At 39.1% G+C, this 18,446-nt stretch overlaps 1 protein-coding gene across 4 annotated transcripts in view; it reads left to right on the plus strand.

The window, feature by feature from the left end:
* The window catches only part of EFCAB3 (EF-hand calcium binding domain 3), a 65,135-nt gene that overhangs the window by 12,914 nt on the left and 33,775 nt on the right, over positions 1-18,446 (plus strand). For 3 of the 4 annotated variants that reach the window (XM_042916532.1, XM_042916535.1, XM_042916534.1), the window contains 3 exons: positions 708-812; positions 5,167-5,220; positions 10,183-10,236. In XM_042916532.1, coding sequence (XP_042772466.1) covers positions 708-812; positions 5,167-5,220; positions 10,183-10,236 — 213 coding nt within the window. The remainder of the gene's footprint in view (positions 1-707; positions 813-5,166; positions 5,221-10,182; positions 10,237-18,446) is intronic. The other variant, XM_042916533.1, reaches the window with a different exon arrangement.

Below are 18,446 nucleotides of genomic sequence, written 5' to 3' on the forward strand. Positions count from 1 at the left end.
TATCATGTGTTGAAATTAACTAAAGATTACGTGGTAACTTGGAAATATGTTAACGACATAATATTAGGTTGGAAAAGCAGAATACAGGACGGTGTGGATATTAGATTTCCACATAGTAAAAGTACAGCCTTATTGTCAGAGTCCAGAAATGGAATATGAAAAACTACAAATCATTTTGTGGTAGGGTAGCAGATTTCTATTTTTTCCCCTTTTATATTAATCTTTAATGTTGCTGCATTCTTTTTACAGTGAATGAGGAAAAAGTACTTCTGTGTTGAGATGAATAAAATTCTTGGAATGCATAGTGATCACAGAAGCAAGCTACAAGCAAATGTTTTCAAATGAAAATAAAATTTTTAAGACTGGTCTATAGAAACACACTGAATTTTCAAGCAGGGTAGGAGAAAGGGTAAAAATAAAGCCAAATCCTTATATGTGGCTTAATTTGCTATGGATTTTGCAATAACTCACCAGTCGATTCCTGACCCATAGTGTACTTTCCTTTTTGTAGCCGCTAGAATTAAAGACACAGAACTTTTTTCTGACCCTCCTGTTAATTCTGGGCACTCGTGGGTAATAGTATATATAAGTATATATAAGTAAGTATATATAAGTATATATAAGTATAGTATATATAAGATAGCATTTTTCATCCTTCATAGATAGTTCTATAATATTTACATAATTTATTTCTTAATTTTTCTAAGGAGAGGTGATGGATATCCAGGACGTGGACACCTTTCTAGCCAGTGAGGGGATCGAGCTCACAGAAGACGATATGAAGGAGCTGATGCCTCATTTGACAGTTAAAGGTGAGAAAAATTCTCATCTTCCCAGAAGTGTGTCTTTGTTATCCTATATGTAAGATCCTCAGAAATGATCCTTGTCTTTTTTTTTTTTTTAAGTTTATTTATTTTGAGAGAGAGACAGACAGACAGAGATCACGGGAGGGGCAGAGACAGGGGGAGAGAAAGAATCCCAAGCAGGCTCCACACTCTCAGCTCACAGAGCCCAACTCAGGGTTCAGGCCCACAACTGTGAGATCAGGACCTGAGCCAAGATCACGAGTTGGACGCTTAACCAGCTGAGCCACCCAGGCACCCCTCCCCCACTCCTTTTATCCAACTCAGGGTTCAGGCCCACAACTGTGAGATCAGGACCTGAGCCAAGATCACGAGTTGGACGCTTAACCAGCTGAGCCACCCAGGCACCCCTCCCCCACTCCTTTTATTTTTTCTTTATTTTTCTCCCATCCCTTTTAAATTTTTTTTTTCAACGTTTTTTATTTATTTTTGGGGACAGAGAGAGGCAGAGCATGAACGGGGGAGGGGCAGAGAGAGAGGGAGACACAGAATCGGAAACAGGCTCCAGGCTCCGAGCCATCAGCCCAGAGCCTGACGCGGGGCTCGAACTCACGGACCGCGAGATCGTGACCTGGCTGAAGTCGGACGCTCAACCGACTGCGCCACCCAGGCGCCCCACTCCCATCCCTTTTAAAGACCAACCTTCCCCTGGCTCTTCTGCCTGATAATTATGACCATCCACCCCTCATTCCTTTCTCAACCCTCTTTTTAATTGTCTATAGGAAGCCACTTCTTCTTCCTAGGTTCACATTCTTTGAATCCTTGCAATTGGCTTCCTCGCTCACATAGCCGTGACTCTACCAAAATAGCCCCCAGAATCCGAAATCACTAATGACTCCCTTGCCAGCTTCACTTATTCAAGGTTCCCAACGTGGGAACAACCGAGGGTTTATTTCTGTCTTCTTAGTTTTAGTTCCTTCCACCCTTTGATTATATGGCTCCCTGATCATTGCTTTAGTTACCAACTCTCTATGACAGCAGCTCTCAAATGACAGTCCAGGGACCCCTCTCTCTTGGGAGGTCCACGAGTTTGAAACTTTTTTTTTTTTTTTTTAGAAATGATCTGACACTTTTTTTTTTTTTTTTAATGTTTATTTAGGTTTGAGAGAGAGAGAGCACGCGCAAGCAGGGAAGGGGCAGAGAGAGAGGGAGACACAGAATGTGAAGCAGGTTCCAGGCTCTGAGCTGTCAGCACAGAGCCCAAGGCGGGGCTTGAACCCATGAACCCGTAGGATCATGACCTGAGCCGAAGTTGGATGCTTAACTGACTGAGCCACCCAGGCACCCCAGAAACTTTAAAATAACTCTAAAACATTATTTGCCTTCATTACTCTCATTCACTCACAAGTATACAATAGCTTTTTCAATAAGCTACGTGATATATCCACAGGATATACTGAAAAACCTATGAAAATATTTCTTTTCTGACTACCTGAGTCTATGAGGCCAGATTTTCTTCAACCAAAAAAACACATCTCAGCAAACTAAATTCAGAAACAGACTGAGAATCCCAGCTGTCTTCTATTAAGCCAGACATTAAAGAGATTCGCAAAAATGTAAAACAATGCTATTTTAGCTCAGGCTGCTATAACAAAAATACCATAGACTGGGTGGCTTATGAACAACAGAAATTTATTTCTCTCAGTTCTGGGGCCAGAGGTCCTGAGATCACAGTGCCAGCATGGTTGAGTTCCAGCGACAACGTTCTCCTGAGAGGCAGATTGTCAATTTCTCATGGTATCCTCCCAGGGCAGAGAGCTCAGAGCAGCAGGCTCTCTCCTGACTCAGAGGGGCACTAATCCCGTTCATGAAGGTCTGCCTTCATGATCTCATCCTATCCTAATCACCTCCTCAGAACCCAGCCCCCTAATAACATCACATTGGGGATAGGATTTTAATATATGAATTAGGGGGCTTATGGGGGGACATAAACATTCAGTCAATAACATTTCCTTTCCCACTAAATGTTAATACTTTAATTTTTCATTTTTAACTGATACATACTTTTCATTTAAAAGTATGTTAACAGGTTCCCTGGTGGTCTAGTGGCTAGGATAAAAGTATGTTAACATGTACTGGATTTATTGCTATTTTAAAATAGTTTTTAGGGGCCGCTGAGTGGCTCAGTTGGTTAAGCATCCAACTTTGGCTCAGGTCATGATCTCATATGCTGACAGCTCAGAACCTGGAGCCTGCTTCAGTATCTGTCTCCCTCTCTGCCCTTCCCTGCTCCTACTCTCTCAAAAATAAACATTTAAAAAAATGTTTTCTCATTTTTTTAAAATTTCTCAGTTTTAATATCTAATGATAATTATAACCCACATAAACCTCTGGGAGGTTATCAAAAATTTTTAAGAATTTAAAGATGCCCTGAGACCAAAATGTTTGAAAACCTTTGTTCCCTAAATTATTCTTTGTCACCGCTGTGTTTCCAGCCGCCTGTTAAATATTTCTTCCTTTTCCACCAGCATCTTAAACTTTTTTTGAAGAGTGGACTTTTTCGTAAACATCAGATGCACACAGTGAGCTAATCAAACTCCTCAGTATGGCTCACTATCATCATTGGCCCATGCAAAGACTCTTTGTGTTTCATTTTATTATTTTCCCCTTTACCTCCTATTTCCATTCCTAGCTTCTTCCCTCCATCATAGGTACATTCTCTTTTTTATCTTTATTTTTTTGGTACTTGCAAACTTTATTCTTTTTCTTTGTCAAATTCTTACTTAAATTCTAGTTAGTTAACATATAGTGTAATATTTGTTTCAGGAGGTAAATTCTGTATTATATCTAATACATATTCTTCAATCTACCTTCCTCATGTTTATTTTAGATAGGTATGTATCCTTTTAAAAATTCAATGTGTGTGGGGGGTGCCTGGGTGGCTCAGTGGGTTAAGGTTAAACGTCCCACTTGGGCTTGGGTCATGATCTCACAGTCCATGAGTTCGAGACCTGAGTCAGGTTCTGTGCTGACAGCTCAGAGCCGGAAGCCTGCTTCAGGTTCTGTGTCTCCCTTTGTCTCTGCCCCTCTCTCTTCCCCCCGCCTCAAAAAAAAAAACATTAAGAAAATGTTTTAAAAAATTCCATGTGTGTGGTATTTAATTTCCTTAAATGATATTATGCTATAAAACTCATTCTATTTGTTTAATGTTTATTTTTGAGAGAGAAATAAAGAGTGCGGGGGAAGGGCAGAGAACGAGGGAGAGAACCCCAAGTAGGTTCTGTGCTATCAGCTCACAAGCTGTGAGATCATGACCGGAGCCAAAATCAAGAGTCAGATACTTAGAGCACCTGAGTGGCTCAGTCAGTTGAGCGTCCAACTTTGGCTCAGGTCATGATCTCATGGTTCATGAGTTCGAGCCCCGCATCGGGCTCTGTGCTGACAGCTCAGAGCCTGGAGCCTACTTCAGATTCTGTGTCTCATTCTCTCTCTGTGCCTCCCCCACTTGCACTCTGTCTCTCAAAAATAAATAAAAATGTTAAAAAAAAAAAAAGAGGTACTTAACCAACTGAGCCACCCTAGTGCCCCTATTCCTTTTTTTCAAAGCAACATTTTTAACAGCCTTATTGAAATATACTTCACATACCAAACAATTTATCCATTAAAGTATATAATTCGACGGTTTTTAGTATTCACAGATAGGGGCAGCTATCACCACAGTCATTCTAGAACATTTTCATCACCTAAAAAAGGTGCTATGTGTATGCAGAAGGTGCTAAGGGAGGATTTAGCCAAGGCTGGGGTTTCCTGGAGAAGACCCTAAGCTGAACAAGTACGGGAAGATGGTTCTAGCCAGAGAAGCACACTCTGTATCCGTAAGAGGACAAATACACACCTCACATGTATTCATTCTCAAGAAGTACTTGTTAGAAGAAAACACACAGCAGCTCCTTCTCTCCCTATTCCAACTCTGAGCACTTGGCCAACGTATTCTCTTCATATCTTTGTTTCTAAGATAACATAGATCTGAGTCTGGAAAAGATGCTGCCAGAGTTGAGCCCTGGTTCTTTTTGTAATAGCCCTTTTCCGCCTGTCACCTTTGGAGTGTCAGACCTTGAAAGACAGGAGAGAGGAGCTGTGTTGAAGACGTAGAGAGTTTTGTGTCACTGAAGAGTTTTCCTTTGCTCCGTCCTCACCGGAGGGAAAAATGAATCCAAGTCCCAAGCAAACCAGTCTCTCTAGTCCTTCTAACTCACGGACAAAGTTCCAGGCTACCATGTCATTTTAATCACTTCACAACTTTTATCAGTTTTTATGAGTTTTTTATGTGACTTTCTCTGTATCCGATTCAAATGTTTTACAGGAAATGGGAAGGTTAGAGTGCCTTCAATAATGGCGGGCCTGAAGAAGTTTAAACGTGAGTGGAAATTTATGATTCAATTTATAAAAAGGGATAATCTGGTGCTATGCATCTGTTTTTACATGTGTTTCTTTGGTTATAAAAGTAATACATATTCATTATAGAAAAGTTCTGTTTTTCATTATCGAAAGTTTCTATAATGAAAAAATGAAAGAATGAAAAAGGGAAATGTTAATAATTCTTAATTGTATCACCCAATGATAATCTATAATTTTTCTCACCCCCAATTTTATTTCCTTATACACACAATTTTTGTGCATTTAGCTTTAAAGTCATACTTTCAAAGTATTTTTCCATTTTCTTATTAATATTAAAATTTTACCTATTGATCATGATCTCACAGTTTGTGGGTTCAAGCCCTGAGTCAGGCTCTGCACTGACAGCATGGAGCCTGCTTGAGATTCTTACTCTTTCTCTCTCTCTCTCTCTCTCTCTCTCTCTCTCTGACCCTCCCCCATTCGCTCATGCTCTCTCTCTCAAAAATAAATAAATAAAAATTTTCAAAAAATCTTACCTACTGATTGGTATGTCTAATGACCTAAAATTCATTTTTAGATGCCTGTGAAATTAAGCATATAACCTTAGTACATTTTGTTTGCAGGTCTCTTAGCATATTAATTTTTTTGTTTGTTTATTTTGAGAGAGACAGAAACAGTGCAAGTGGGGGAGGGGCAGAGAGAGAGGGGAAGAGAGAGACTCTCAAGCAGGTTCCGCGCTGCCAGCCCAAAATCCAAGACGTGTGGCTTGAACTCATGAAACCATGAGATCATGACCTGAGCCAAAACCAAGAGTCAGACACGTAACCGACTGAGCCACCCAGGCACCCCAGCATATTTATTTCTAAAATAAGTTTTCCAATGCTAAATGCCACAGTCTGTACTTACTTAGAAAATAGTAAGTGGTAAGTTTGAAAACGATGCTATGAAACTTTCCAGGAGAGGAAAGGTAAAACTTGTCTTCGGTCCCCTTGCCCCGACACACAACCTCAATCTGTACTTCTTCAATAATTTTGATTTGCTCTCTGCGCCAGCATTCTTCAACGAGAACGATTTTGTAAAAATTGATGTCTTTGAAAGCCTGATTGTGTTTCAAAAAGAATTTAAGAATAATTTAAGGTATTTTATGTAAGTATCTACAAAATGAATCTTAATAAGAGAAGATAAATTTGAATTCTAGACACCCACACTTAACATTTCCAAACGAGTCCTGTTGTATTTTACTATTTATAAAAGAAAAAAAATCCTCTGAATAGGTCCCATTCTATCCCATATATTGCTGTTTCTGTCGCTGATGCCAGAAAACTTTCAAAAATGTCTGTCCGGTGGTTTTTAATCCCAGCATTTAAAATCCCGATGCTGAATTTAGAGATACAGAAGCAATCCTCTAGATCATGTATAATAAGATCAGTGTTCATCAATAAGCATTTATTCAGTCCCCAAGCACTGTAAAAAAAGAAAGAAATTCAGCAATGAAAAGGGACAAAGTTCCTGCTTTTAGCAAGCCTGGTTTTTGAGTATAGTATGTGCTCAATAAATGCTTCTTGATTGACTAATAAAGGTTCTAGTCTCCTGCTTTCTTGATAATTGAAGATTCACTAACCCTAGCAGCTGTATTGAGGTCATTCTCATAATACCCCTCCCAATCTGGGCCACTCTGAAGAAGTAGTTATGTAAAACTATGTAAAACCCCAGGGCACACGAGGGAGTTCTGCAAATCAGCCTTTCGCAAAGCTAAGAAAGCACAGCTTCCCAGTCCCCCCTGCTTACTGTTCCATTCTTCTTCTTTCTCCTCTTTCATTTCTTCTTTTTCCCTGTTCTTCTCTTTTCCCTGTCTCTATAAGAGATTACGTTTCTTTCATTCCTGCTTCCACTTGTTTTCCTAGTAGTGTTGCCTTTTTTTTCTTTCCTTCTAGTCTCTATCACACATAAATGTTTCACATGCCCATCCTGCTGTCCCACTGCTTTCTTCACTATGTAAGCCCATTCCAAAATATATTTTATTCTGTGAAGTCCACAGTGCTTTAAAGAAAATGTAGACATTAAAAGTACGTTTCCTCATTTTAGAAATTTCCGACAGTAGTGTCTATTCCACAAATTCCCCAATTGTTACTACTCAATGTCCACTTCTTTTTTTTTAATTTGGAGTTTTGTTTTATTTATTATTAAGTTTTTTATCTTAATCCCAAAGTAGTTAACATAGAGTGTTATATTAGTTTCAGGTATACAATATAGCAGTTCAACAGTTCTATACATTACTCAATGCTCATCATGATAAGTGCACTCTTTTCTTTCAACTTTTTATTTAAATTCTAGTTAGTTAACATATAGTTGTAATAATGATTCCAGGAATAAAATTCAGCGATTCATCACTTACATATAACACCCAGTGCTCATCACAAGTGCCCTCCTTAATGCCCATCACCAATTTAGCCCATCCCCCACCCCTCCAGCAACCCTCAGTTTGTTCTCTGTGTTTAAGAGTCTTTTATGGTTTTCCTCCCTCTCTGTTTTTATCTTATTTGTCCTTCCCTTCCCCTATGTTCATCTGTTGTGTTTCTTAAATTCCACATATGAGTGATATCATATGATATTTGTCTTTTTCTGACTGACTTATTTCGCTTAGCCTAATGCACTCTAGCTCCTTCCACATCATTTGCAAATGCCAGGATTTCATTCTTTTTGATGGCTAATATTCTGTTATATATATATACATATATACACATACATATATATGTATACATGTATATATATGTATATACATACATGTATATATGTATATACATGTATATACATATATACATATATATATATATATATATATATACATGTATATATATATCTCACATCTTCTTTATCCATTCATCAGTCAATAGACGTTTGGGTTCTTTCCATAATTTGGCTATTATAGATAATGCTGCTATAAATATTGGGGTTCATGTGCCCCTTCAAATCAGTATTTTTGTCTCCTTTGGGTAAATACCTAGTAGTGTAATTGCTGGGCCATAGGGTAGTTCTACTTTTAATTTTTTGAGGAACCTCCATACTGTTTTCCATATCCACTTCTTAAGTTTCCTTTATAGATGTCGGTATTAAGGGAACAGATTTTATTTCTGAACATTGTATTGACATTTCTGTATATTCAAATACATACTACTTATGATTAAAGTTTTTACTTACAAATTTCTGATGACTAGATACACTCGTTGTTTAGATAATGGCACTTTTTACACGTAAGTATCTTTTCTCTCCAGTTCCCATTTCGCCATTTCTAATTTTCTCAGGAATAAAAGCAAATTTCAGTTACTAAGCAAAACAACATGAAAATGACCCTTCTATATGAACAACTTCAAGACCTGCTAATACTTACATCGTTTGATGGTGAACATTCAAAATTCTACTCTGGCCTGCGATGCTGTTTGGGTTGTAGGGTTCTGAATGAGAATTTCTAAAACCCTACTTATTAGGGCTATAGAAAACCTCTAATACACATTCAGGAAAAAAACCTGCTGTGTACAAATAAAGTCTGCCTCTTGACAGAAACCAATCTTCCACGTCACATTCCCAACCAGAATGGCACCACATGCAGCCTCCCACAATGGAACCGGATGCCTCTACCAAACTGATGTCTAGGCAGGGAAAAGAAGCAAGCAATAGAGGGGAGAAGGATGAGGGGGAAGGGAAGGAATAAAGATGTTTGGTAGGGTTTTTTAATCCCACATCTGTGTCTTGTGTCAGTATTAATCTCTCCCTTCTCATAAAGAAAATACATCTACTTGATGGGTACTGCCTTCTCCAGGATAAATTACCCTGTATAGCCTTCACAGCCTAAAAATGTGCTACCAAAACCTTTTTCATGTTCCCATAACCTGCAACTGACCTTTCCTGGTATTAAAATAGTGCATTATTGGCTTTATCTGGCCAAACTAGACCAAACTTGGAGAATTGAGCCATTATATCCAGCACTTTTCTCCTGATTTAAGCTCCTTGTGTATAGAAACCCGACATTGTGGGGTGGGGAGGGGAGAATTGAATCAGTACTCTTAAAGTACTTGTTCGGTTGTCGTTCTGGCCAGAGGTTGGGGTAGGGCAAGGGGAGGAGATTTTGTAGTTAATATTATAACAAATATTTTGTGCATGCAGTTCACAGGAGAATTCACTAGAAAGAAATATCCATGCCATTAAAAGGTATATACTTGGTGAACAGTTCAGAACCAAAGCAAGAATGAAAATGAAACAGGGAGCAGGCCATCCCCCTCGAGTCAACAAATTTGCAAAACCCGTTCACTTCTTTTCACCCTGAAAGATGATGAATGAACAGTCTTGCCTTCAATGCTAACTCTATAATGCTTTTCGAAAAAAATTTTCTGGAGTTTGATCCATTGAGGCACCAAAAGAGGCAGTATGAACCAAGAGGTGTATCACCAACTGGGGATGAAGGGGTGCACTTGTGATCAGCACCGGGTGATGTGTGGAGGTGTGGAGTCTCACCATATTGTACACCTGAATCTAATAGAACTCTGTATGTTAACTAACTGGAATTTAAAAAACATTTTTTTTATTTTATTTATTTTTGATAGAGACAGAGCACAAGTGGGGGAGGGGCAGAGAGAGAAGGAGACGCAGAATCTGAAATAGGGTGCAGTCTCCGAGCTCCGAGCTGTCAGCACAGAGCCCAACGCAGGGTTCGAACTCACAAATTGCAAGATCATGACCTGAGCCGAAGTCGGACACTCGACCGACTGAGCCACCCAGGCGCCCCTATTAACTAACTAGAATTTGAATCAAACCTTTTGAGAAATACAAGAGATGTATCACCTGTAACTGACATTTTCTTCACTTCCCCACTCATCGAAGGAAAAATTAGAAGAAAATTATAATAGCCTACTACGCTACTTTTCAAAACATCAGAAATGTAAATAATTTTGATTTTTAATCTTGTCTTTAATCTTAATCCTATAAGCAAAAGGACTCGCGCCACTACACAAGTTGATGAAAACTGAACACGATGCTACAGGTGAGTGTGAGGCCTGGTGTGAAGGAATTTAGTACTTTGACTCCTGTATTTCAATCCCATAGTCCTTTCCCCTCATAGTTTTGTCAGTTACTACCCTCCGTCTACTTCTTGCTAGGTGACTGTACTCCATCATCTCTCCAGTTGTTTTTCTGAGCTCCTTTTGCTTTTATAGTCCATACCACACTGCATCGCATGTGACTATCAGATATTTTACATTGTTTTCTAATGGATTCATTTGTGATGAATTTGTTTTTATCTCTGGTTACCTGGTACCTTATTTGATGCAATTTACAGCACAATTACATAAAGCAGGTGTTCCTAACTCTGCCACTGAAGAGATTAATTCAACTCATTGGACTTTAGTGTCCTTATCAGTAAAATGAAAAAGGTGAATCAGGGGGCCTGGCTGGCTCAGTCAGATAAGCATCTGACTTTGATTTCGGCTCAGGTCATGATCTCACATTTTATGAGTTGGAGCCCCACGTTGGGCTCTGTGCTGACAGCACTGAGTCTGCTTGGGTTTCTCTCTCTCCTCTCTCTGCCCCTCCCCAACTCGCACTCATCCTCTCCTCTCTCTCCCTGTCTCCTCTCTCCCTCCCTCCCTCTCTCAAAATAAATAAACTGTAAAAAAAGAAACTGTAAAAAAAATATGAACACTTTTAAAAAATGAAAAAGGTGAGTTAGATTAAGATCCGTTCATTCTCTTTTAGCTGCAAAATTCAAACTTTGGTGGTTGAAAGGATACCATCAAGAAAACGAAAAGACAAGCCACAGAATAGGAAAAAATGTTTGTAAATTATATATCTGATAAGTGTCTAGTATCCAAGACCTATATAAAGAGCCCTTATAACTCAACAATAAAAAGACAACCCAACTTTAAAAACAGGCAAAAGATCTAAATAGATATTTCTCAAAAGAAGATATGAAAATGACTAATAAACACATGAAAAGATGTTCAACATCATATGTCATTAAAGAAATGCAAATCAGGGGCACCTGGGTAGCTTAGTCGGTTAAGCGTCCAACTTCGGCTCAGGTCATGACCTCACGGTTCCTGAGTTCAAGCCCCGCATCAGGCTCTGTGCTGACAGCTCAGAGCCTGGAACCTGCTTCACATTCTGTGTCTCCCTCTCTCTCTGTCCCTCCCCTGCTCGCACTCTGTCCCTCTCCCTCTCTCTCTCTCAGGAAATGAATAAACATTAAAAAAAAATTTTTTTTAATGCAAATCAAAACCACAAGATACCACTTCACACCCACTTGGATGACTATAATAAAAAAAGAGACTTACAAGTGTTAATGAGGGTATGGAGAAATTGAAGTCGTCATATATTGCTGGTGGGAATATAAAATGGCGCAGCTGCTGTGCAAAACAATTTGGCAGTCCCCAAAATGTGAAACCTAGTTACCATATGACCCGGCAATTCCACTCCATGGGAGAGACCCAAGAGAAATGGAAACTTATGTCCACACAAGAACTTATACAAGAGTGTTCATAGAAACATGACTCATAATAGTCAAAAAGTAAAGACAATCCAAATGCCCATCAACTGATAAATGGATATACAAAATGTGGCCTATCTGCACAGCTATAATCGTTCAGCCATAAAAAGGAATGATGCATGGATACATGTCACAACATTGATGAACCTTGAAAACATTACACAAAGTGAAAGAAGCCACATAAAAAGGCCACATATTAATATTATTCTGTCTAAATTAAATGTCAGGAATAGGCAAATTGATAGAGATGGAAGACAGATTAGTGGTTACCTACAGGCAACCCAAGGGGAACATGGGAGTAGCTGCTAGAGGTACAGGGTTTCTTTCTAGGTGATGAAACTTTTTTGGAAGTAGATAGTAGATGGTTGTGCAACTTTGTGAATACACTAGAAACCACTGAACTCAGACTTTTAAAACAGTAAGTTTTGTGGTACGTGAATTATATTTTAATTTTTTAAAAAGTATAGGAATGACCCAAAAAAAAATCTGCTAAAAAAACACACGAATGCCAAATCTGCACCTGTATACTTGTCAAGCTCTTTAAGTGGAAAAAGTAAACAAGAGGTGGCCCCAAATATAAGTCCTAGCCCGAAAGCACTTTCCATCTATCCAGTGTACCTATCTGTGGAACCCAGCTTATATCCTGGGACCATAAGCCCCACAGATAAATATACACCAGCCTACCAGGTCTAAACCACCTAGGATAGGCCCACAAGTAAATTAAGTGAAATGAGCCCTTCATCCCATTTGGTTCTGGCTAGATGACTATTGGCGTAACTAAATTTAACACATGCCTGCCTCCTGGGATATTTAGTTTCTTGTGTATACCACCCTATTAATTTTGATGACTTCTGTCACAGATCATGAAAAGTTGAATTTGGATGAATTTGTCCCACTTGTCTGTCAGCTAGGCATACCTAGCTGGGTAGGCATACCATTTTTTTAAGACTTTATTCTCTGTCCCTAGCAAATAGTAGGTATCTGCTGAAGGGATGAATGGATGCATGTATCCATTCATTTAAACTATCAGTTAGTGTCAACCATGTGCAAGCATTGTTCTACGTGCTGAGGACAAAAATCCCTACCCTCATGGAACTTACACTCTAGTAAAGAGATGTATGCAAAAAACAAATACGATAATAGTATGACAGAGATTACAGATTAAAAATAGAGCAAGGGAAGAGGGTATAAGGAATGCTGGAAGTGAGGGAAGGTAAGCAAGAAAGGCCTTGCTGAAAAGGACATTTGAGCAAAAAAATAAGGAGGTAAGGGTGTAAGCCATGAATAATCTAGGGCAAGAACACTCCATGCAGAGGGCAGAGCAAGTGTAAATGCCTTTATACAAAGGCATGCTTGCAGTATTTGAGAAAAAGCAAATTAGCCATTCTGGCTAAAACAGAGTGAGCAAGGGCAGTATAGGAAGAGATAAAGTCATAGAACTAGGAGACAGGACCATCACATTCAGGCACATAGGCTCTGCAGTGCACAATTCCAGGACTCCGCAATGACATGTTCCAATGGCAGGGTTGGGGGAACAGGTGCAGGTAGTAACAGATCATATAAGCCTTGAAGGGCATTGTAAAGGTTGGATTTTTACCCTGAGTGACATAGGAAACTACTGGAGGATTTGAGCAGAGACATGATATGATCTGATTTAAATTTTAAAAGGATTATCCTGGCTTCTGTGTATAGGATAGACTTGGCAAGGAGTGGATGAGGCAAGAGCAGAAGCAGGGAGACCAGTTAGACAAGAAGTGCAGGTAGAAATGGAGGTGGTGGAAAGTAATTTGGTTACATATATATTCTGAAGATGGAATCAACAGTATTTCCTGATAGACATATTCCCTGATGTATCCCAGGGCCTAGAACATAGTAGGCACACAAAAAAATATTTATGGAATGAGTGGATTGGATTAGATGTGGAATACAAGAGAAGAGGAATGGAACATATTCCAGGGGTTTGGCCTGAACAGGATGGAGTACAGGCCTGGAAGGATGGAACTGCCATTTCCAAAGTGAAGAGACCAATGAATATATTTGTTGTATTTGTTGAGTCAGTGTTATATTTGGTGTTATATTTGTTGAGTTAGTGAAGAAATGAATTCAAATACGTATGGATGCAAATATTATGGAAAGAGGAGATACTGGAAATCAGAGTATTTAGTGGTTTTCAGAATATGGGTCAAACAATTTAATATTAAAACTTGCTATCAAGTTGATGCTAGCAAAATTTTCTGATATTTTGGATTGATTCTCAAGCTAAACCAATGAGAGGAACAGGTGGTTGTCACATATTTGTATTTTCCTCTTAGGGCCTATGTACATTGATTCTTGTAATCCCCCTCCCATTCTCGAATCCATGCCTTGCTGGAATGGGATAGGGGTGAGTGTTTTTGCTGTGTATTTCCATTGTTGCTGCTCCAAAAGAACCATCCATGTTGATGTACCTATATTTTTAAATTATAACTAGTTGGTCTAAATGAGTAATAGCTAAAATGGTATTGTGTAAAGGGGAGTAAGCCTTTTAATTTCTGCAAATATTTCCATTATCATTAATCTAGACTACTCAGGAGGGAGCAAGAGAGGAACTGGGGGTCCTCAGGACTGGGCCATCCCTAAAATTTGTATGCAACCACAAAAGACCCTGAATAGCCAAAGCAATCCTAAAAAAGGAAAACAAAGCTGGAGGCATCATAATTCTGGGCTTAAAGCTAGTATTACAAAGCTCTAATCATCAAGACAGTGTGGTGCTGGCAAAAGCCAGACACATAAGTCAATGGAACGGAATAGAGAACCCAGAAAAGGACCCACAAATGTATAGCCAACTAATCTTCAACAAAGCGGGAAAGAATAACCAATGGAAAAAAGACAGTCTCTTTAACAAATGGTGTCAGGAAAACTGGACAGCACGTGCAGAAGAATGAACCTGGACCACTTTCTTACACCATACACAAAAATAAACTCAAAATGGATGGAAGACCTAAATGTGAGACAGGAAATCATCAAAATCCTAAAGGACAAAACAGGTAGCAACCTCTTTGACCTCGGCCACAGCAACTTCTTACTAGACACATCTCCCGAGACAAGGGAAACAAAAGCAAAAATGAACTATTGGGAGCTCATCAAGATAAAAAGCTTCTGCACATATTTGTATGTGAAGGAAACAATCACCAAAATTCAAAGGCAGCCTACGGAATGGGAGAAGATCTTCGCAAATGATATATCTGATAGAGGATTAGTATCCAAAAATCTGTAAATAACTTGTCAAACTCAGCACCCAAAAAACAAATAATCCAGTTAAGAAATGGGCAGAAGACATGAATAGACATTTTTCCACAGAAGACATCCACATGGCTAACAGACACATGAAAAGATGCTCAACATCTCTCATCATCAGAGAAATACAAATCAAAACCCACGATGAGATACCACCTCACACCTGTCGGAATAGCTAAAATTAACAAAAGAAACAACATATGTTGGTAAGGATGCCAAGAAAGGGAAACCCTCTTGCACTGTTGGTGGGAATACAAACTGATGCAGCCACTTTGGAAAACAATATAGAGGTTCCTTAAAAAGTTAAAAATACAACTACCCTATGGCCCAGCAATTGCACCACTAGATATTTACCCAAAGGATACAAAAATACTGATTCAAAGGGGCACATGAACCCTGGTGTTTATACCAGCATTACCAACAATAGCCAAATTATGGAAAGAGCCCAAATGTCCATTGACTGATGAAAGGATAAATGAAGATGTGGTGTATATATACAATGGAATAATAGCCATCAAAAAGAATGAAATCTTGCCATTTGTGATGACATGGATGGAGCTAGAGTGTATTTCACTTATTAAGTGAAATAAGTCAGAGAAAGACAAATACCATATGACATCACTCACATGTAATTTAAGAAACAGATGAACACAGAGGAAGGGGAAAAAAATAAAAAGGGAAGGGCTGCCTGAGTGCCTCAGGCAGTTGAGCAACCAACTTTGGCTCAGGTCATGATGTCACAGTCCTTGAGCTCAAGACCTACATCGGGCTCTGTGCTGACAGTTCAGAGCCTGGAGCCTGCTTCGGATTCTGTGTCTCCCTCTCTCTCTGCCCCTCCCCTGCTCACGCTCTGTCTCTCTTTGTCTCTCAAAAATAAATAAACATTTAAAAAATGTTTTTAAGAAAAAAGAAAAAGAGAGGGAAGCAAACCACAAGAGACTCTTAACTAGAGAGAACAAACTGAGGATTGAAGGAGGCGAGTGGGCAGGGGATGGGCTAAATGGGTGATGGGTATTAAGGAGGGCACTTGTTGTGATGAGCACTTAGGTGTTATATATAAATGATGAATTACTAAGTTCTACTCCTGAAACCAATATTACATGTTAACTAACTAGAACTTAAATAAAAATTTGGGGGGAAAAAATTAAAGGATGACATCATCCCAAAGGATTTTGCCTACCCAGGTTACCAGAGTTAAGGTAGGAAATAATATTTCCTTCATGCTGACATACCCTGATGATTTCTAGATGATAAAGAGTGAGAAAAGCCAAAGATGAGGGAGTTGCTGGGAAGTACAGTTTCTGTGCCCAAAAGGAAGGAACATCTCGACTTTCCCCATTCAATGACCATCTCCTAGGACTCTGTCATAGAACATTGCAGCTTCAGACCTCAAGGTGCTGACACTCAATGAAAGCAAAACAGCCAGGGAGAGAAACAAAGGAATCTGCCTGTAAAAAAAAACTGGCCTACTGGGGCAGTATCTCTAACAGAGAGTTAGCTACATTTTTTCTTTTTCTGAAAAGTACAGTTCCCATCAATCTGGTAAATGACAGAACTGGTGAGATTTTCTTCTCCTTAAAGCTCATATATCTTTAACGGTACAAGATGAACTAGACTTTACCCTAATATATTAGGTTTTCAGGGGTGCATGGGTGATTCAGTTGGTTAATCGTCCGACTTTGGTTCAGGTCATGATCTCACAGTCTGTGGGTTCAAGCCCCATATCAGGGTCTGTGCTGACAGCCAGAACCTGGAGCCTGCTTCAGATTCTGTGCCTCCTTCTCTCTCTCTCTCTGCCCCTCCCCTGCTTGTGTGCGCTCTCTCTCTCTCTCAAAAATAAACATTAAAAAAAAATTAGGTTTTCAGAACTTACGAATTATAAATCACACCAAGACACAACCTTTTGTCATGAAGTTTTTCTCCTTTAGCAAACAGTACTACATAGAAAGAAGCCTAATACTAATATTCTGCCCATCTAATATTCATTTCCTTCTTATTCTTCATAAGGTCAGAAGAGAATATGAGCCTAGGCAACTGTCAGAGTAATATGGTTGAATTAATTCCCATTGAAAACAGCTATAGACATTCAACATTCCTACTCAAATATCTTCAGGATTCCCCGGAGCTAATAAAGTCCAGAATGCCTCAGCTTAACAATGAAGATGTATATATGTCTAAAAAATAAAAAAAAATAAAAAAAAAGACATTAAATAAGTGACATGGTTGGTCTAGGAAACTACAAAAAATGATGGGGACTATGGCAATCAGAAAACACATGGTTCCAGTTAAGGGGATGACAGTTGTTCTGCTCCAGTCAATTATGGCTAAGCAGGAATGTGGGCCCCATGTTTTCCGATCTTTGGGTTTTTCATGAGAAGTCGTAAACTGATAACTCTTAATTTACCCATGTTTTCACTTTTGAAATTCAAGTTTTTAAATGTGGTATAAGCCTAATGAAATTTGTGTGAGGATCAAATTTGCAATCTCTGTTCTATTAACCACACCTAATCCAACCTACCTAATTATTTCTGCTCCCACTCTCTCACTTCATGCAATCCTATCCTCTAATGTGGTTGAGCTGTTCTTTGTCTCCTAATTTTCATGATTATTCTACATACTTTTGTTCCTTTTCCACTCTAAACAGCTCTTCCCTCAGTGCTACACATTAAAATTCTACTTTTCCCTACACAGAAGACCTGAAACTGTAAATGCTTAGAAGAAAACATAGGAGAAAAGCTTCATGGTATTGGGTTTGGTAATGATTCCTTGGATATTATACCAAAAGCACATGCAACAAAAGTAGAAATAAATTGGACCACAGGGGTGCCTGGGTGGCTCAGTTCATTAAGTGTTCGACTCTTGATTTCAGCTCAGGTCATGATCTCATATTTCGTGAGATCAAGCCCCACGTCAGGCTCTGCACTGGCAGCTCGGAGCCTGATTGAGATCTCTCTCTCTCTCTCCACTCCTCCCCCACACTCACTCTCTCTCTCAAAATAAATAAAGGAAAATTTAAAAATAAAAAAAGAGGGGCACCTGGGTGGCTCAGTCGGTTGAGTGTCCGACTTCAGCTCAGCTCACGATCTCGCGGTCCGTGAGTTCGAGCCCCACGTCAGGCTCTGGGCTGATGGCTCAGAGCCTGGAGCCTGCTTCCGATTCTGTGTCTCCCTCTCTCTCTGCCCCTCCCCCATTCATGCTCTGTCTCTCTCTGTCTCAAAAATAAATAAATGTTAAAAATTTTTTTAAATAAAAATAAAAAAGATAAAAATAAAAAAAGAAATTGGACCACGTAAAAATCTAAAACTACTGTGCATCAAAGAACACAATCAGCAGAGTAAAAAGGCAACCTACAGAATGGAAGACAATATTTACAAATATTTTATATAATAAGGGGTTAATATCCATAAAATATAAAGAACTACAACTCAACAACA

This window comes from Panthera leo, chromosome E1 (assembly GCF_018350215.1).
Source record: "Panthera leo isolate Ple1 chromosome E1, P.leo_Ple1_pat1.1, whole genome shotgun sequence".
In the NCBI taxonomy this organism is placed as follows: domain Eukaryota; kingdom Metazoa; phylum Chordata; class Mammalia; order Carnivora; family Felidae; genus Panthera; species Panthera leo.